This window comes from Caloenas nicobarica, chromosome 11 (assembly GCF_036013445.1).
Source record: "Caloenas nicobarica isolate bCalNic1 chromosome 11, bCalNic1.hap1, whole genome shotgun sequence".
Taxonomy (NCBI): Eukaryota; Metazoa; Chordata; class Aves; order Columbiformes; family Columbidae; genus Caloenas; species Caloenas nicobarica.
The window spans coordinates 5,248,250-5,268,537 of record NC_088255.1 but is presented as its reverse complement, the minus strand read 5'-3'; the positions used below and the strand labels follow the sequence as shown (position 1 = coordinate 5,268,537).

General features: G+C 45.9%; 1 protein-coding gene across 1 annotated transcript in view; it reads left to right on the top strand.

Annotated features, from left to right (window-relative positions):
- The first annotated feature begins 3,786 nt into the window (after positions 1-3,786).
- The window catches only part of DNAH1 (dynein axonemal heavy chain 1), a 69,896-nt gene continuing 53,394 nt past the window's right edge, over positions 3,787-20,288 (top strand). The window contains exons 1-15 of the mRNA XM_065642266.1: positions 3,787-4,005; positions 4,583-4,655; positions 7,001-7,175; positions 7,684-7,840; positions 8,358-8,490; positions 9,889-10,050; positions 10,582-10,834; positions 12,072-12,229; positions 13,042-13,253; positions 14,461-14,759; positions 15,740-15,890; positions 16,459-16,652; positions 17,935-18,160; positions 18,783-18,902; positions 19,699-19,781. Coding sequence (XP_065498338.1) covers positions 3,793-4,005; positions 4,583-4,655; positions 7,001-7,175; positions 7,684-7,840; positions 8,358-8,490; positions 9,889-10,050; positions 10,582-10,834; positions 12,072-12,229; positions 13,042-13,253; positions 14,461-14,759; positions 15,740-15,890; positions 16,459-16,652; positions 17,935-18,160; positions 18,783-18,902; positions 19,699-19,781 — 2,609 coding nt within the window. The 5' untranslated portion in view covers positions 3,787-3,792. The remainder of the gene's footprint in view (positions 4,006-4,582; positions 4,656-7,000; positions 7,176-7,683; positions 7,841-8,357; positions 8,491-9,888; positions 10,051-10,581; positions 10,835-12,071; positions 12,230-13,041; positions 13,254-14,460; positions 14,760-15,739; positions 15,891-16,458; positions 16,653-17,934; positions 18,161-18,782; positions 18,903-19,698; positions 19,782-20,288) is intronic.

Here is a 20,288-nt window from a genome sequence, read left to right as displayed (position 1 = left end):
ATTCGAAGTAGCGGATAATGTTTACAGCAGTTTGAGAGTGCATCACCTTGTCAGAGCTTATATTATCTGGCTCAAATTACAGGAAGAAGGAATTTCTACATGTTGGTGTCTGGATGGTGTAGTAGTTGGGGTTCTGTCCAGTCCACAGATAAACAGATTTCAGATAAATTACTCCTAGATTTCAATCTGCAGTTTTGCTTTGGGGTTAGATTATTTTTAAAGTACTTTTCTCTTGTTCTGTTGCAATTTTTAGCTGGTTTGAACCTTACTTGAAAGGAGTCCATTTTGTCAAAGCTTTGGATCAAAGAATCGAAGTAGAGGCAACAGATCAAAAAGCTCATACCAGACAGTGAGAAAGACATGTGGGAGTTTGACTTCTTGGATATGAAAAGCCTAGATTTACCGAGAAATTGTAATTATAGTTTTGCCACGATGACACACAGACGCTATAGCTAATGTTGTGTCAGCAATGCTATTAGAGTATGTTCTCATTTTGAATAGTTCAATTTAGCATAGTACAATGCACCTGGTATATCTAGGAAAAATGCTTTTCAGGTGTGAGAGAGCATGACTGAGCTGCTGGAAAGATAGGTGTTTCAGCAGTGGTGAACAGCTTTTCAAAGCTTATTGTAGCTAAACATGGGACGGCTTGGTGCGGGCAGATGTTTGCCACTGAAGAGCAGGGAGATGCTCCTGGATATATAGGGGCAGCAGGGTGAAGGGTTATGTAGCGGGGCCGGGGGTCTGCTCTCAGGAGACATCTCATCTCCTTCCCCCAGCTTTGAACCTCCCCTTGTGGAAGGGCCACCGAGTGGGAAGGGGTTGAAGGCTGCGAACGCGGAATGCGGCCGCAGCAGCCGGAGGGTGACACGAACAGGGCCATGTTGTTTCACACCATGGGCCACTGCCGGCTGAAAGCTCGAGCTGCCGTTTTGTGCTCCCCGTGGTGAGATGGAACGTGTTCCCTTCCCATTGCAACCTGAGCCCCGGCAGCCTCAGCAATCCATGCCAAGCTCTGCTGCCCGGGGGTGAGGGTCTGGGGTCGCCCTTGGATGAAAGGTGGGGAGGGCAGTCTGCCTGCTGCTCCTCGTTTTGGGGGGAGTGAGGAGACAGAAGGTGCCATTGGCAGAGTTGGAGGCTGGAGAAGTGTGAACCGCTCTGCAATAAACCCCTGGCTCGGCAGCTAGGCTGAATAAAAGAGGGAAGGTCTCTTACTGTATTTTAAACCAACCTGGAGACTGTTCCCAAGAGATGGGAAGCACCCCCTCGCTGGAGGCTGGCGCCGGAGCGAGCTCTCCACCGCACTCTGGGAAACCCTGCTGGAAACCCTGTCCATATCCCAGCAGCCGGGGTGGCAGGAGAGTAGGATTCCCTTTGTGCTTAGCAGTTCTCCCATTTGTATATCAGTTCTAGCACACTCAGACAAGCTGTTTTACTTGTCTGTCTGGGGAATTGCTGGGAAAACTTTGCAGGCTTTGTTTTGTTCTTTATTTTGGAGGATGTGTGTCAGGTTTTTTTGTAGTTACAAACACCAGACCCTCCCTCTGTGCAGCTGGGAGAGCGTGATAGATGGATGTTTTTGAGCTGGACACTGAGTAGAGGTTTGTTTTATTTTGAGATAAGTGCTCAGGAAGGACTTTATGGAGGGTGAGCACAGAGGGAGCAAAGCAGTGAAGAATTAGGTCTGCTGTGGGCAGGCTCGGTGCACATTTCCCCTATTGCGGGAACTCAGCCATCATTGGCAGCATCCACATCATTTTGGTTCTAGGCAGAGATTGCCAGTCCTGCTAAATTGGGAGTGGGCTCAATTGCTCACCCCAGTAAAGGTTCAGATGAACCTTGCATCCCAGAGTTAGCTTTTTTTGGGGTGCTAAGAGGTAAAAGTGCAGCGAGTCACATTGTCACCTCTGGAAGAGGATGCTCAGGTGACACATCAGGAGAGCCACCCCAGGGCTGTTCCACCTTGCTGCTCTTCTCTCTGCCAGTGCAGCAGGCACGAAACGGTCCAGCAGTGATTCATCAGGAATCCTTGGATCTTGGCTGATACCAATCAATCCTGCTGGGCTGCTAAAATAGATATGGCCAGAGCATGAAATAGCTAATAAAAACAAAATCCTCCATGGAAAATTCATTTTTCAGGGTATGAGGTTCTAGTTGCCACACCACAGAGAAGCTGAGAGGAGAAATATTTGAGATTTTCCATCTTGAACAAAGGGAGGGGGTATTATTGATCTTGTCTCCCAAGTCTCTCCAATCTGTTCGTTTATTCCATCTCACTTAAAGGATTCGCATCATGGTAACCTTGATTTATTATCTGATTTCTTTTTTGAATCAACCTCTCAAAATTGTGCACTGGCTTGAACCTGCAGTAATAAACCAGCACAGTTATCTCCGGCATGCATGTCATGCTTTCTCTGCTGTGTGTACCCCATTCATTCTTGCAGACAGGCAGCAAGGTGAAAATTAGAAAAAATTGCCCTCTCTGATCAAGAGTATAGGATGGACAGAGTCTTCACTCCATCCAGGAGCAGAGCAGAGAGGGCATGGCAGGAAGGGATGCCGTGTTGTCACCGCCATGTCTGGATGAGACTCCAGACAGGTACTGCTGAGTCCTACCAGACCAGGCAAGGTCTTTCTGATGCTTAGCTCTGGCAAGCTGGAAGGCTCCCGCGTAGCAGCCTGTCGCAGAGGTTTGGCCTCTGAAATTAAGAAGGGCAGACGTGTGGGTCCTGGCAAGGGTGCAGGACACAAACTGTTAGTCAGGTAGGGCTGGATGAGGAGTCTGGGTCTAACCCTGAGCAGGAATTGATGAATAAGCCATATTGTGCTCGGAGTAGCCTTGAGAGACATCGCAGAGAGCTTTGGCTCATAATTTATAGGAATAAGCTATGTGAGTATGTGTACATCATCACATCGATGCGTGTGTGTGCAAGCTGGAGGGGCTTGTGTCACTTTAGCTGTACTAATTAGTTACATTAGTAATCTCTGTGTTTAGAGAAGCCTAAAATCATGGGCTGCATTATCATTGTGCCAGAAGTCTGAGGGCTTCCCTTAATTAGTATTTCACAGTACGCAAAGGTTTTTATAAAATAAAGCTGTATAGCTGTGATATTTGCCTGGACTTGCGTCTCCCAAGGTGGAAGGGTAGAAATTATTTGTGAGCTGAGATCACCAGCAAAAATATCCCTTGCAAGAGGAGAGAGAGGGGAGCTTCTGGCTATATTTTAATATTCGTTACGTGATGCTTAAACATCTTTCCCGAATTATTTAAATGAAAGAGTCAGACTTTACACCTGGGAGTAGCTGTGTTGGTATCTAGGCTGTAGCCTATTCCCACTGGAGTCAAGCGTGACAACGTTTTTAAGGGATTTGCGTACAGCAAAAGTAGCACTTCTCTTTTAGTCTCAGTTTACTCAAATTCTGGCAGCCTTCTGAATGCTGCCACAGATCCGGGAAGCCCCTGCTGCTTCAGGAAAGCAGCTTTTCATGCATATACTGCTGGTTTTCCCCCTCCAAAACCCATTTGGAATAATAAAGTGCTCTCTTTCCCCAGGGTTAGTGAGCCATCAAGTCAGCCATGTGAGACTGATGTTCCCCAGGTCACAGAGGCAGCACTTGGTACCAAAGCAGGGGGTCCAACATACCTTGTTACCCACTCATCTTAGCAAGCCAATGATATCCAGCATGGTGGGAGAGCGAGGAGGAGCACCAAAGATTGAATGTTTAACAGGCTCAATGTCTTTCCACTCTAGCGAGCAGAGGGTTGCATCGTAGCACTGTTCTCCTAAGAAGATGGAAAAAGCAAAGAAGGATTTGATGAATTCTCTGGGTTGGATCCCCAGGCCTCCCAGTACCAGCAATCAGGCTTCAGGCTGCAACTGCAGTCAAGGAACGAGTTTCTTGTTTCCTGATACCTGCAAACAGGGACCAAAAAGATGCTCCACCTTTAGGCAAAAGAAGCTCTATGCTGATGTCCTCACTCCAGGAACCTCCAGCATCTCGAGGGTAGGTGCAAAGAACAATTCTTTACCACTGTCCTTCTAAAATGGAAAGACCTACAGTACACCTGGTATGGAGAAATACAGGTTTCACCCCAGGTCCTAGCCCTTCATTTTGGTCAGAGGCCTTTGTGCAAGACCTTGACCCTCACAAAGTGAAGCCATCAGGCTCTTCCTGATGATCGTTGTGTTGCCTTCCTCAATGGCCAATGTCATCTCTGTTGTCATGGTGTTGCCCGGGTTTAGGATGCCAGCATGGCAGGGCAGACATATGGTTGTGACTGCAGGTCATATTTGGAAGTAAAACCCTAATGACCGCCTGCCTCATCAGCCCCCGATCCACATTTTGAGCTGACACCAGGCTGTACTCTGCTGAAAAATCCCCTGCCTCTTTGTGCATTGGGCTGAAGTTTCCAGGTATTTGTGCCTCTTTGAGCCTTTTCTGACCAGTAGTCACAGTCTCAGTTGTCTCTGGTAAAGTGGGTCTTAGAGTCTCACTCTCTGGACCTCTGCAACCCACCCTTTCACTGTGCCACAACTGCGCTCTGCTCTCTCTGACACTTCCCTCACATGCTGCATTTCAGGATGTTTGTGCTGGCCCCCGTATGTACCTCTCTTTGGTAAACCAGGCGAACCTCGAGCAGCACACCCCTAAAGGTAAATATACTGAGAGGAAACTTGCCGTGGCAAGAAATGGGGCCAGAACTCTTAAGGTTGCTTATAGTGAGCGTGCTGGGAACTGGGCTGGTGACTCTAGGTTAGTGCTCTGCTTTCGTTCTCCTGTCAGTGCCAGGAGTGGTGCTGAGCTGCTTGAATGTCTCTTGAAAAGTGAATCTCATTTAGAGGTGGAGCAAAGTGATCTGACTGGGTGGTAAAACCCTGCTCCCTTTTCTCCTGGATATATCTCCCCAGGGTTCAGGGTGGGTGGCATTGCTGCCTAGCGGGGTTTGGTCCTGAATTTGCACACATTATCATTGCATATGGAGCCAGCAATGCCCCTTTCCTGTGAAAATGGGACCTGCCTACAAGAGCTGTATTCAGGATCTAGACACAGCCAAAATCATGGTCCTCTCTCATTTATTCATTCTGCCTCCAACAGTGCCCCAGAGCAGCTTGTTCTCCCTAGAGGCAAGGGGTCTTTGTGTATAGGGGGCTGCTGGTCCCACTGCTTACAAGAGCTTGTCGTATCATAGATGCTCAAATACAGGAACAGAGCATGGTTGGAAGGTTTGCCAGCGCTTACCTGGCCCCTGGAGCACTCCTGGGGATATGGATCATAGCCTGGCAGCAGGTGGGGAAAAAGTGTGTGTGTAAGAGGATTTCAGTCTTAGAGAAAGATGGTAACTATATATACCACCTTCCTATGCTTATAAGTGACATTGATTTTCAAGAGTGAGGACAAATGAATGCATTCTCAAGTGAATCTTGACAAGCTAGACTCATCCCTAACAAGTGGAAACAGATCTCTATTTATGATCTGCTGCTTCTTCAAGGGGGAAGAAGCTATCAAGCTGGAAATGTAAATGCAAATGAAACGTTAAGTATTGACATAAATAGTTGATAGTGCACAAAGTGCCATAATGGATGGTGCCATGGATTTTGCAACAATGAAGTGACAAAATTGGAACAGCTGTGCTCCCTGACAACAAATGTAAATCAGGGCCATTCTGTAAAGACCCCAAGCAAGAGATATGCTTGAGGCTAAAGGAGCTATAGTAAACCCTCTGCATTTTAGGGCTTCCTCAAAATTGTTCTAAGTGTGCATGTTGGTGTGGACAATGGAAATGTTTAGGATCATATTTATTCCAGGCTAGGATAGCTACGGGGGTTGTGTCAGGGAATATTTAAGAAGGGCAAGGGAATGACCTCTCGGACCCTTTCTATTCCTGATCATCCTGAAACATGCCTGGCTTCAGATTATTGACTGCTCTGCACAATTACTTTGAAATCAAGAGGTCACATCCATGATGCAAGCAGAAGCACATGGAGCAGGGTGAAGGGTTGGGCCCGAATCTTGACATCCAAAATACCTGCTTACGAGCCAGAATCTTAAGTCTCTCCTTTGTAACGTGTGAAAGTTCATAAAATAAAAAGCTCTCACTCCACCAAAATCTATTTTTAGCTCAGTGCTTAGCTCTGTGTAGGGAATAGTGCTTTTAAAGCTTGCATGCAATTACTTAATTTAGGTTAAGCTTCAAATTCCCAGTTTGCTGCTGTTCTATTATTTGTGGCTTGTTTAGCAATATAAACAGTTTGTTTTACTTATGGGGTAAATGACATGGTTTAATTTGAGCCAATTCTTGGAAAGGTATACTTTTTGTTTAGTCCAAATTTCCGCTCAAAACATTTGGCCAAATCGTGAGATAGTTAGCTGTTTAACTCGATGTTTTCTCACACCACTGCTGATGTGAGTGGGAGGTTCGCTTCAGAAAAACTGAGGAGAGGTTTGTCCCAAGTAAGGTGTGAATAGTGACTTCAGCACATAAAGATGACCTGAGCGGTTTGTTCTCTCCTGCAGTATTCATAAGCCCTTTATCACCATCTTGACCGAGTTCGAGTTCTTCCCAGCTACGACTGAATCTTGGTCTCGGAGCACCCCGGGGAGGCAGAGGATTCCCACCCCTTTCCGAGACCGAGGGAAGCTGTGCACTAGAGACAGTAGCTTGCCCATGATCACACCGAGAGTCTGTAGCAAAGCTGGGAAGAGAACAGAGCTCTGTAGAGCCAGGTCAGTGCCCGACCTCATAATAAGGTGTGTGATAGTAAATCTCAGTGGAAGCTGCTTCTGTGCCATCATTTCAATACTGGAATACCATAATCACTTATTGCAGAAGGAAAAAAGGTCTTCCTTTCGGTTTTGCATTTGGCGTCTGTTTGATTTCTCTCGCAAATCCAGTGAAGTGACTTCTGCTGACAGCCCAGGAGACAGCACAGTCCTCCTGTGTGTGTGGATGTAAAGCAGAGTGATGTCTGGTGGTTTCAGACATATGTTTGTCTCTTAGTCACAACCTTCCAGATGCCTGAGGACTTTGCAAGTATCCTGGATAAGCAAAGGATTGGACCAACCACTGAGAAACTCATCGAGTCAGATTTCCCAGCACAGTCATTCCAGCCCAAAGTGCAGGTTGCCTTCAAGGTGCTTCCAGGGCAATGCCCTCGCAGGATTGAGATAGAAAGGTAAGTAACCAGGTGGCTAGAGACATCATTACGGAATGGAGACAGCAGATTAGGATGTTGATTTTTGCTTTGAAGAGATGACATGTCAGATATCTTTAGGAAAATACTATCCTGTAAAGCAGTGGTCTCCGAAGTGGGGGTGTGCGCATTGCAGGGAGTGTACAAGACAATTCCCTGGGATGTGGGAATAAAACATTTTTTTTTATAATAGTGTTTGTTTCATCTTTTTCTCATTCTTTTTAAATTTCTATCTCTGTGTCTGCTCTATAATGTGCATAATATATTAGTACAGTAGTACATCTATATAACTTATAAATTAGACTAGATGACCATTGTAGGTCCCTTCCAACTGAACTATTTCTGTTCTGTAGATGAAGAACTATACATGTATGTAGTGTGTGCTCAAAAACTTTTCTACTGATGGGGTGCATGACCAAAAGGTGGAGTTGTAGACATGGGAGCCCTTCTAGGCACATTAAGAGGTTGTTGCCCATCTGCTTTAAAACAGGAGAAGACGTCTGTATCTCAGCTTCGATATTGCTCAGCTCTTAGCCAGCAAGGGGATAGACTCCAATCAGCTGATGCCAAGGCACTACGATCCTGACAATATGCCAACTATTGCAGAGAGGGCAGATCCCATCTTTCCCATCTACCTCCCATTAAAGGTAAGAGAGCGTGTTTGGCACTTGTGATCTAGCTCATTGCTCATACCATAGGATGTTTCTGAGAACTGCAGGACACAACCATCATTGATACAACAAGCAATAAACCTGCTTTAGAGCAGATTTGGGCCCTGAAGAGTCTCTACAAGATGCTGAACGTCTTCCGCAGGGTACCCACAACTTCCATCAGAACTAATAGTCCTGGAGGGTGCTCCTCACTGTCATTTATGTGTCCAAAGAAAAAGTGTTGTCTCATGTTTCCTCCTGGATGCAGTAGTCAGCAGTATTATTGTGTGAGATCTCTCCAGGTGGTGATTTCTGCTCCCTAGGAAAGAGCTAGAGGTACAGATATCGCTGTTTGGGAGATGATTCTTGAGAAAAGCTTTTCCACCTGGACTGTGTTCCCTTTTTGTAGCCCATTTGGGAACTGCAGATTAATTTTCCTCTCGTGAAATTTTGTATCAGGTATTTTCTTCTCTATGAAGTAAGATTTTATTTCACTCATGTCCTGGCTTTCTAGATATTTGACAACAATGAGTATGACTGTCGAACTCTGGAAGAGTGGATCTCGCTAGGACTGGAGCCAGGATCTCGTGATAGAAAGCCAGTGCCGGGAAAAGCTCTTTTACCTACCGATGATGTACTGGGACATGGTAAAGCTTGAATGAATGTGCCAACAGTAACAATTACAAGCCTGTTCAGCAGGAGGGAACATGTAGATTCTGACAAATGCAGCTCTGAATAGCAGAAAAAGCAATAACTCATTCTGACCAGGCTCAGGCAGACAGAGACCAGGGATCTCAGTGGCTGTTGGTGCTGCCCTGGACTGTTTCCACTTCTTTAGAAGTAGCCTCTGCTTTTTTCCCCTCCTGCTTTTGTGCCTGGAAGTCAGTTAAGTCAAAATTTAGCTTTATTGATATGTAGGTGTCATCATGAATTTAGTTAGTTAGCTTGAACACAACATGTTCTGCCTGGATTTCACTGCAAGTGCAGGATCAGAAGTCAAGTTCAGACTGCAGTGAAAATCCGAGTAGTAAATCTGCAGCAAATTAAGTGACGTGGATCTCTATTGTTTTCCTGTCACTCAGAGCCTTCCCAATCAGGCATCACTAGGTACTAGTGTCCAGTTGTGGCTGCAGCTCATATCAACACATCTGTGTTAGCTTTAAAGCATAGGAACTGGCATTCACACTAACTGCAGCTCTGGGCCAACCTCTAGAGGCTTGGCTGTCTGCAAAACATAAGCATAAAACAGCAGCCGTGTGGATCATCGGGCAGCCAGCACGTGACGGCCGAGTTCTGCTTGGGGAGCACTGCACCCGATCGCTCCCCAGCTGCGATGGGCTGTTCTGCACACACATGCTCGGACCCTCTAGGCCCTGGGGAGGTGGGACCACTGACATCCGTTCTCAACTTCAGTATAGCACTGTCCTGACCTGTATCTATATTGACATGGATATCGTTATATATCTGTTTGGTTAGCACCTCTAGAATGATGCAGGGGAATAATAAGTTGGGGGAGAAGTTACAGGGTTTTACGCCCACTCCCAATTAGAAGAATGAGGACTCATTGTGGAGGACAACACAGGGCCAGAGCCACACATGGCAAAGGAGAACAGGATCCCCGTAGAGCCCATGTAGGTCAAGAGGGGCCCTGGATCAAGAGCTGAAGGAATCGGGGGGCAGAGGTGTCCCCAGGTACGGGCTGAAAGAGAGGAGCTAGGGGCGTACAGGACCCAAATATGAGACTGTGTCTGCAAAGAGTGAGTGGGAGTGCCTGAAGCAGGTGGTGGGAGGATGGTCAACAGGAAACCCCCAGAGTTAAGAGGAGGGAAATGGAGGGCTCTGGTGTGTGCGAAGAGTTGAAAATGCTAAGCTGTAAGATCTGAGTTCATTATTTCATTGATCACAATAGAAATTATGTGACATTGACTGAGTTTCAAGCTAGTAAATGGATTTGACTGTAGCCACACCACTCTGATCAGGAAAGTCCATTTGCTGTAGCCTCCAGAAGAATGGACTAACACTGTTTTAATCCTTGATTCTCTCAGAGGACCCCAAAAGCCAAAAGTTAATCTACAATTGGATTGATGTTGGTGTTCTGGATTATGACAAGAAGACAGAGCTCTACTTGGTCCATAAAACAGATAAGAATGGGCTAGTGCGGGATGAAGCAGGGAGACCCATCCTCAACGGAGGAATGACTCCAGAAGGTATGTTTCAAGTAAGGCTTTTTGAGACCTGGCATATACCCTGAGAGCCAGTCCATTACTCTGGTCCCAGGTAAAGATGAGAGAGACATCAAAAAGTAATTTAATTCCTCTCCCTGTTATCAGTCTTGATGTGTCTGTTTAACCTGTTTGGAAAAACCTCCAGGGGAGAGAACTCCACATCTTAATTTGACAGCCTGTTTGAGGCCATCCCTTTAAAGACACCTTTCCTTTTTCTCTGTCTCCCATCTTTCCTGCTTTCAAAACAAGCTAAATAATGGTCTTTCTGGGCCAATGCCATTTTGAGGTGGTACGTTGACAGATTAAGATGAAGTACCCCTCTTTTGAAAGGTTTGGAGATGCTGCTAATTCTGTGCTCTTTGTCTCCTGCTCCTCAGCTTTGGTCCCTCATTTTGATCTCCAGTAAGCCAGCCCAATTATATTGTCCATCAAAAAGCTGCTGTCAGCATTGCAAAGCCATTCTGAGGTTTGTGCTCCCTGTAGACTCTTGTAACCTTTCCTTTCATTTCCCAGGAAGAGCCCCACTGTTGTCCTGTCAGTACTGGGTGCCACGAGTTTGCCTCCTGTTTCTGGCCGAAGATCCCCGGGTGTTTGCACAGCGGGTAGTTGATGCTCACAGCTTGCGTAAGAAGACAGAGGCGCTGCTCCGGTATAACCTATATGTGGACTGTATGCCCATAGATGGACTAAACAGCATCAGTGAGGAATGGCTGGAGCGTATGAAGCTGTTGGCTTTGCAAACATTCAGACTGGAGAAAGAGGAGAGGTAAAGCATCAAGTACGTGTCTGGGGTCTCAGCCTTCAGTCTGTTAACATTGTAGGGCTTCATAGGGCTACAAAATGAGTGACAATGGAGACAGATCTTGAGCATCCAACTCAGAGACTGTGGATCTCATCTGTTTTCCAGGCTGTGCACATGCACACCACCGTCTTGCCCAGAGCAGTATCAGAAGTAGGTAGGACAAGAGCCCAGGGACACATGCACAGAACAAGTGATCCGTCAGTGTTCCCAAATGAAATAGATGTACTTCTTATGCAGATGCACCGAGCCCTGCTTACACCTGCAGCTGAGTGTCCTTCAGCAGCAGGAAGGTTGGACAGAAATGGCACGGCTGACCTTGCTTTCAGGGAACAGATCAGTCACTGCTGAATTGATCTGCAGACCACCAGCTGTCCCCAGAGAGTGGGCTTTTGTCTGCTGGTGACTCTTCTACCTGTTAACGGCTGCTAAAACAAATCAAAAGAAGATCTGCACAGAGTGAAGCAAACAGAACAGGTGCTCTCTACCTGAATATAATCGAGTGTCTGTTTGAGATGCAGCTCATATCAGGAACGTGTTTTAAGAGTCCCCGGGCTGATGAATCGTGAGCCATTGGTGGCGTCGCTGGGAATCAGCCATGACTGATTGCCCTGCTCAGAGACAAGAAGGTGTGAAGCGCTGCATGGTCTGCCAGCCTACACTAGAGAGTGGAAGAGTAATTAGTCTCTGTGAGCAGAAATATAGGCATAAAGAAAAGTACTCTGCCTGCTTGAGGTGAAAGACGATGATTTTATAGGGCAAACGGAGCAGGGTTTCAACACTTATACACACGTTCTGGCTGAGGAAACTGATGTTGTGTTCCGCAGTTGGGAGGACAGCTCATATAGCCCAACTTTTCCAGAACTACAAGCTGGCTTCCTCAGTTCTTAGTCTTTTCCTCTCCTCTCTGTAATGCTTTTTCCCCTGCACGCTGCCAGTGGAGATTTTACTTTGATCTGAAAAGACACTGAAGAAGGCTGCAGTCCTAGTCCTGGGGCCCACTTGCCTCTGTCATGAAGTGTCCAGCTGATAGCTCTGCTGGCTGCTTCAGTGTCTGCACAGCTCTCCTGATGCGTTCAGCAGTAGGTGAGCTAGGTTAGCAAATCCAGGAGGAAGTGAGTGAAGGGTGGGGTTTGCAGTAAAGCTACAGACATACTTCTGCTCAGACACTGTGGTTTATCATCATTTCCATGTCTTCTAACAGGGTGTTAGACCGTATGTGCCGTCTGGAGAAAGAAGTGAGATCAGACTATGAACGTGCCATGAACAAGATGATCTTTGACAGAGTTGTCTCTTCCAAACCTCAGACGTTTTATTATGTCACCCTGCCAGACAAAGAGGAGGAGAAAGTACCAGAGAAAGGTATGGGACACAGGGAAGCAGTTTGAACTCAGCATGGTGATAGGACCTCTTGTCTTTCATAGGATTCAGGCTTTGTTGCAGAAACTCTCAGGTTCATGTTAATGATTAAAGCTCATAAGGGGCACCAGCAGGAGATTATAGGAGATATTTGAGTATGCCTGCTCTTTTTTAGAGTATATTTGCACACTCATGTTACCTCAGTGTAACATATTACCATCCATCAGCGAAGCTGCAGTAACTCTGCAAGTGGAGCCTTAATGGCACCAAATGCATGGCAGCATAATTAGCTTGACTGCCCTCTGCACTGTGCTTCCCTTTGCTGTGCTCAGCTGTGGCATACCTCAGGTGTGAAAGGGGACTCAGGATCTTTTAGAGTTCTAAACTGGAGGAAAATGACCACAGTAAAAGATGGGGAGGTGTATTTTTTGCACTTCAATCTTCCAAAGGTTGGAATGCCTTGAGGTGGTTCACAAGTGGCCTCTCACAGGTGAGATGACTCAGCTGTGCCTTGAAGCCTCAGTAGGAAGATTCTTCAAGTCCAGTGTTCTTTCTCATGGAAACTTCATGAGTCAAAGCCTCAAGAACATCGGGGACTGAGAGGGTCCCTCGGCCCCTAATGGGAGGCTGCAGAAAGTCTCTTTCACCCAGCCCTCTGTTGAGGCTGCTCCATGATAAGACTTGGGCACTGCAGGAGAGTCCTTTTCGTGAGTGCTGCCCCAAAAGGGAGCTGTACTCTTTCTCCAAGACAAAAGTTGGGATGACTGTGGCAGGCAATAACATATTTGGTTTGGTGGTTTTTGTTTTGGTGCCAGGGCTCGTATCCATCCCAGACTATCCTTTTGATGAACGACGAGCAAATTTCAGCTTTCTCTCACTCCTGACCAGGCCAGAAGTCATTCTTCTCCTTACACAGGTGCAAGATGAGTGCAACAAGGCAGCCGCCATGTCTCTGTTTAACTTGACCTTAACCGACCATGTCTGCTTGGAGGAGTTTGAGCAGATCCAGACCCAGACCTTCACCCAGGTGAGTGGAGGAAGCATGTGAGGTGAACAAGTGGAGAGGCCAGCAAAGCTCTCAGCCTGTGTTAGGTGCAGCAGCTGCTGATCAATTCCCTGGAAACGGATGAGCCTTCAAAGGAGATACTGTGGGTGAGGCAGGGAGGGATTTGCATGTGTGTGTCAAATTTATTGGGACGTGGGGAGAAAGGGCTGAAAGAGCCATTGCCCCCTAGTTAGCATCAGCCAATGCTGACCGTGCTTTTAGTCGTATTTTGAACAAGTGGCCACACAGGGCTACAGCTCCTCTTTCCTCTTCCTGGTCTCCATACAGGTAGCAGTCCTAGTTGGCACTCAAAAGTTTCCACTTTTTTTGGTTTGGTTTTATTTTCCTATCCCTCCAGCCGCAAGGCACAAGAGCTTTCATTCCTCCTGAAGCACCCATGGGGGTAATGCTTTTCTACGCTCTATGTTCTTTATGTACTTAATTAAATTACTCTGCTTGCAATGCCAGCAGACTAGGACAAAAATTTGCAACTCTGTGGTAACTCTCGCCAGAAGATCTTCATGTCCTCTAAGTGAGGGGAGCACATCGCACCCTGGATGTGGCCATACAGAGTAGCTTGGGCAGGGTTACACAGTAAATCAATGGCAGAGGGCATGTGCTGGTCCTTCCCAGCCCCATGCTGTTTCAGCTAGACAGCGCTGTCATCCACTTAGTGACTGAGGTTATTTTATTACACACAAACAGCAGCTGCCTGTGGAGCAAAAGTGACACTTGGTGGTATTTTAATAAATTAAAACACTGCAGACTGCTGTTGCCCTTGGCTTCTTCCACTCTTTCTCCTCGCTTGTCAAGAGAAGACAACATTCTGTCCTTTACTTGCTCATCATACTGTCTACACTACTTTTTATGAGGGACCCTGACACAGGCCGCTCCAGGCATACTGCTCTGTAGAAAAGAGAACAAAAAGAAAACACTGTACATTAAAAAAAAGAACTGAGTACTCCTGCTTTTTAATATAAGGCTTTCTTTTTGTAAGTCTTTTGTCAGTGAAGGAGATACATGGCCAGGTTCAGATGCCATGTGTGTGTGCATGGATTTGAGAGCTACTGTTTAGCTGACGCAGCTCTGAGAGAACAGTTGCCTTTCAGAGCAGAGGAAGGTCCAACAGTTCCAGCTTTCCCATCAGTCCTTGGAGGATAACACAGCTTGCTTTATTTCTTTGCCCTAGGTTCACGTGTTTCTCAAGGATACTTGGATCAATACTCTAAAGACTGCAATAAAGAGCAACCTGAGAGATTCAGGCAAAGGCTTGTATGACCTGGAACAGGACGACTGGGATCTCTACCAGATGTCCAAACTGCATAAGCTGATGACGCGGATCAAATTCATCCTTCAGGACTCTATGCGCTATCTGGTCCAGAACTCACTGATCAGCTTCACCCAGCTTTTGCTGGATGCTTGCCACGGCATCCTGAATTGCTCAGAGGACATGGAATGGGGAGATGATCTCATCAATAGTCCCTACGGGTAAAGAAAGGGGAGAAAAAAAGAGGAGAAAGAGCAGAAAAGTGTCGTAGCATTGTCCGTCTTTGCAAGCAAGCTTTGCACTTTATGGGGGTTTAGGCTGGGCTGTTCCCCTAGTTCTCTACCAGACACATTTACTTGAGTCTGGAAGAATGTCACAGAACTGGCTGTTCTGTTAGTGAAGATTTGAAGTTGCTGTCAGTGATATGAGGCAGCCCATCAGAACCAAGGTCTGCTACTTTGTCATACTGTTGTAAAGATTACCCACTTCTAGCATTCTCGAGGGAGCATGTATTTACTGCTAGCTTCTTCTGGAGGACAAGAAGAATACCAGGAGGCATGGCTGCTTAATTCCATTCTTGGATTAAATCTCAGGAGCAGGATGTAGCCTGGGATCTGTCAAGAATACAAAATTCAGGTTGTCACAGTGCCTAGAATTTTCTTCCGGTCAGCATTGATTTAAGGATTTCTATCCTTTACGGTATTAAAAAAGGAAGGTTTAGAAATTGAAAACAGGAAAAAAAGAAAAAAACCCCACAATCTGCCACTCACATGACGCGTTTTACCTTGAAATCAGTGGAAGTCTTGATACTGACTTCAGCTGCTCCTGGGCCATGCTGGTAACATACCAGACTGGGAGACACTGAATATAACTTCCAGAGGGTGCATTTTAAAAGCATATTGGAGATGCTGAATGCCTGGTTTGAAGAGCATCTGCAATTTTCTCAACATAAAGTTACGACTTTTGGGGATCCTGGTGTGTTGTGATTGACAGTTCCTTTGCCTTTGATAGACGAGAGGTCTCAATGTCTTTACTGATAACTTCAGAACTCAATGTTTCGTACCTTCGTCTGCATGGGACAGTCCTCCTCTCTTCTGCTTCCCTGTCCAGTAAGCATTTTGCTATCCGCACCAGAGCAATATAGATGTGTGCCATTGTCTCAAAAAGCATCCCTGTCCTTCCTTATTTCTTCCCACTGCAGGCCTCTAAGAAATCCACTCTTTCAAACAGACCTTGTGCTAGACAGCAGCGGTGTTCACTTCAGCCCCCCTGTGGAGAGCTTTGAGAAGTCCCTCATTTCTCTGTTCAACAAGGGAATCCTGGTGACTCACACTGTCCCACAACTGGAGAAGGTGAACTCTTTTGCATCAACAGTGGCAGAGCTCTGCAAGTCTCCTCAGTGCGTTGCAGCTTGGCATAGACACCCCTGAGCTCATACTGAGGGAAACAGAAGTAGGTAGTGGGGAATCCAGTTATATTAGTTTGGGCACAGGACTGTGTTAATGCAGTTCTGTTCTGACAGGATTTCTTCAAGCTCCACAACCCTGTAGTTGTTTTATGGGGTTGCTGTCTCTGCTTTGGTGCTGCAGGTTCTGTGGAGACGTGTCCTAAGTATCTTGTTTGCCTGAAGTGCATGGCAGCTGGTAAAAGCAGACTCATCAAGGAAACAGCAACTTTTCCAGTGTCATCAGTCTGGTGCATACGCATCCTTCTGCCTATTGCTGTCAAAGCCCTATCTGTCTCCCGAGATCCTCCTTCCTTGGGAGGTGACATTAAACTGATAAAACAATTCCTGACATGATGTGGAAGGGTGGACTGCGTGACTTCCCGAAGGTGCCACTAGTGATTGTCTCGCGGCTCTCCTGAGGAGGCACGGTTAGCACTGCTGGTGCTGACAGACCTCTCTCCTTCCTCTTCCAGTACGTGTTGGAGAACATGGGTATCACAGGCACAGCCTTGCTGGACTCAGTGGACTTGCACGAACCAGAAGTGGAAGAACTCCGTGAGACTGCACGGTCTACCGTTCAAAAGGCACTGATCCCTCTCCAAGCCTACGGCAAGAGATACGAGAAGTTCTTGGAGCTGAATAACAATGACATCGAGTACTTCCTAAGGTAAGTGGCCTCTGATGGAGGCACCTCTATAGCCCACATGGCAAGTCTTTTCAGAAGCTGTTGTGTGGATGTGCCTGAGAATGCGGGACCTGTTCCGAGACCATGAATGTGCATGACGTACCTCAGATGCAAGATCAGGTGTCCACCAGAGGCAATCGTCAGCCATGGGCAATGGTCCCTGCTTTTACAGGACACTGGTGGCAGTGAGAATTTCTTCCTGGCTCTGACAGCAGTTACATTCCTGTCATGTTTGTAAGTGTAACTGGATATATTAATGGCCCTGAAAGTGACTCATCCTATTTGAAAATCCAGTTAGCATACTTGACTCTGACCTCCTCAAATAGCGTCTGTTCCGGCTGGTAACATTCCATAGAAAGTGATGTTTTCTTTTGTTTCAGTCTTGTTGTTTTTACTGCCAAAACTCTTTGCACCTACGCTGTCCTTTAGCCTCTGCCACTTTAGTGGTCTTCTTTTTAGGCCTCATGTTCTTTCCAAACAGTGGGACTGAAGTGCTTTTTCTCTTTTGTTATTCCGGTCTAATAATTTAAAAACTCAATCTGAGAAATTCCTGTCTCTTCCCAGAACACACTGAAGTACCTGCTCTCCCCCAAGGTGCCTCCTGATCTCACCCTGTTTACACCAGTACTTTCATTTTGTCTCTCCCTCTCCTCTTACCTTATTACCTCTTTTATCTCTTTCTTCCACTCCTTTTCTGCAACTAAAATGTTCTCTGCTTCAGATCCATTGCTAAAACCCGTTGTAGATTTGGGTCTGTCCCTTCCCTTGCTCCCCAGTAAAGTTCTTCAGCTACATACCAGTTCCATGTCTTCTCATATACACGTCTTCTGAAACTGGGGGTCTGTCCGCACCGCTGCATGGGTGCAGCTGCAGTGCAGGTAGGCACAGGCAGCCTGGCTTCCTCTGCTTGGCATTGGTGACCATAGCAGTGAAGACACTGAAGCAGAGCTTTCAGTGCAGGCTGGTCACCCAAACAGGTAGACTTTGCTACTACAGCTTCCCATGCTTAGTCAAAGCTCCTCACCTGTGTGGGCATATCTTTGGTTGTAAGGTCTAGAAGGCATTGGTACCCTCTCAGTCTGTACTTGCAGAAAGCTGGGTATATTTCAATAGAAGCATGTTTTAAAAACAGTAAACATACTCATTATTAATTTGATATCTTGATCCTTTGGATGGACACATCCGGACATCCTACAAACAGCCTGGATGTTCAAGTATTTTTAAGGTCTACATTACCTTTTTTTGTTGGTGTTTTTATTTACAGAGAATATGAAGAGCAAAGTCCATCTGCCCAGGAGGTGATGACTATAGTAAACATGTACTTGTCTGAAAAGGAGAACCTGCAAAACACTCTACCTCGTTCTATTGTCATTGGTCCCTTCAATGTCAGCACAGAAGATGTTAAGCGAAATCTGTGCAAAAAATACAAAGCACTTGCCACTTCCATGTTGGACTTACTCGCTAAAAACCTCCATTTGCAGGTGCAGAATGTAAGTTACCTGGTTCAATAGGTATTTGTTAGTGTCTTGTCCTTTTGCTTTTGAAGTTGCTGTGTTTGTGAAAAGGTCAAAAGATGCCAACCGAGGCCACATTAATGAGGACATTTTAAAGATTGCATCGGAGTGATTATTTAAAAAACTAGTAGAGAGGAGATGCGCAGACTCAATCAAATCAGGTATTAAATATACTTAATAAATTATGTACCTGAAAGCTGTATCTCTTGAGATGAAATTCTTCAAGACTGCCATCTTATAATAATGTGTGGTGGATTGAAAAGATCTGCCTAGGAGACTACTGGAAGGTCCTTCTGCTTGCTCTGAGGATAACTGGAATGTAGACAATCGCATCTGCCAGAGGGTTATCTAAATCTGTTACTGTCATCATTTCGACTACATACCTGCGATTCCTCTTCCTCTTTTTTTGGCAGTCTCATTCCATTTGAGCTCAAATGAGAAGGGTGGAGAAGGACTGCAGAAACAAAAAGATGGAACAGTACTATGTGCTCATGACTTTAGACCACCTTCAGAATGGGAAGTGGGTGGATCATGGCTGGTTGTCCATTAGCAATTAATGACTTTTTGGTGGTCTTTTCTCTGCTGTATCCTCCTGTAGATCTGTGATGTATATAAAGCCATCAGCTGCAAAATGCATGAGAAACCAAACATTATCGAGGAGCTGGCAGAGCTGCGGGAGTGGATGAAGGGGGTCCCTGAGCAGCTGGCCGTGCAGGAGGTAGGACACGCTCTCCTTGTGGACAGGGGACACTGGGAGAAGCGAGGAGGAAATTTGTCGATGCAATGTGTGGTGTCTCAGAAACAGAACTCCAGGGTTTTTTTGCTTTGATGTCTTTGCATGCAATGCCAGAAGATTTCTGGCTTTGTAGTTTTGTAATTTCTAAGATTTGTATTTTTAAATACAAATATCATGAATTTAAATATCTATGCAAAACAAAACAACAGTAAAAAATCTTGCCTAAAAGACAGAAAAGCGTGCTTCTTGCTATCTTCATGATCCACTATGCATTTGTGTACTGAATAGCTGTTTTCTAAAAATGAATGTTGTTCTCAGGAAAATATTTCTGCTACCAAATGCCTATATTGCTGTTAATGTATTTCTTCTAATGGGACATTCTAGTGCCGAGGTATTTCAAAGTTATTTGAAGTGTAGGTCTTCTCTCAGCTGAACAAATGGGGAACAAAAGCATCAAGCTGTAAGCTGACTTGTCCAGGCCAAGGAAAGAACCTGAAGGATAACCCAAAACATTCAATTTCTGTCCAGCGCTTTATCCCCTCGGTCACACTTCATTCATATAGAACAGAGGGTGACGATGGCGTGATCATTCGCAGAACAAGGGATTGTAAATCCATTCCCACTGTTCACACAGCAGAGAAGCAGCCTACATCACGCTAAGCTTGTGTGACTAACGCACTTCAAAGGCATCTCTTGAAAATGAGGTGTACACCAGACAGTTGGAATCAGTATGGTCTAAAGGTGTCTATTTTTTGTGTATTTCTCTCACCCTGTGCAGGAACTGATTCATCAAGTCGTGGAAGATTACAAGGTCCTGGAGGAATTCCTTTACAAACTTACCGACGAAGATTTCAGTGACATGTGAGCACAAGGCATTTCTCCCACTGTCAAAGTGGGACGCTTTGCAGCAATTATCACTCTCGGTGCTTCAGGGGCTATGTGTCTATCAAGGGTTCCAGCAGAACTTTTGAGTGCCTCTCAGGCTATATGAGCACTGAATTCTTGAAATGCAGTTTATAGAGAAGAAGTGTGGGTTTATACTGCCTTCTGGCCTGGGGACAAGGCAAACCGGTAGCTATTAACCTGTTAAAGGTATTAAAGCTCTTTTGGGGTTTTTTGAGACATTTGCAAGGTCCCAAAGTGCACAGTTTAGGCTGTGTCTGAACCTGAATGAACACTTCCAAGGTAGAACACTCTCAGGGTTATCTTAGGAATAGGAAGGAGCATGAACCCTGTATTACTATTGCATTTCTTTTCCCTGCAGTCTCCTCTTAGTTTTATTATTTCATTATTCAGATTGGGGGCTGGCTTTGCCCCAGTAGCAGAGTGCACTCACAGGCAGAGCTACACAGCTTCTAAAGTCAGCTC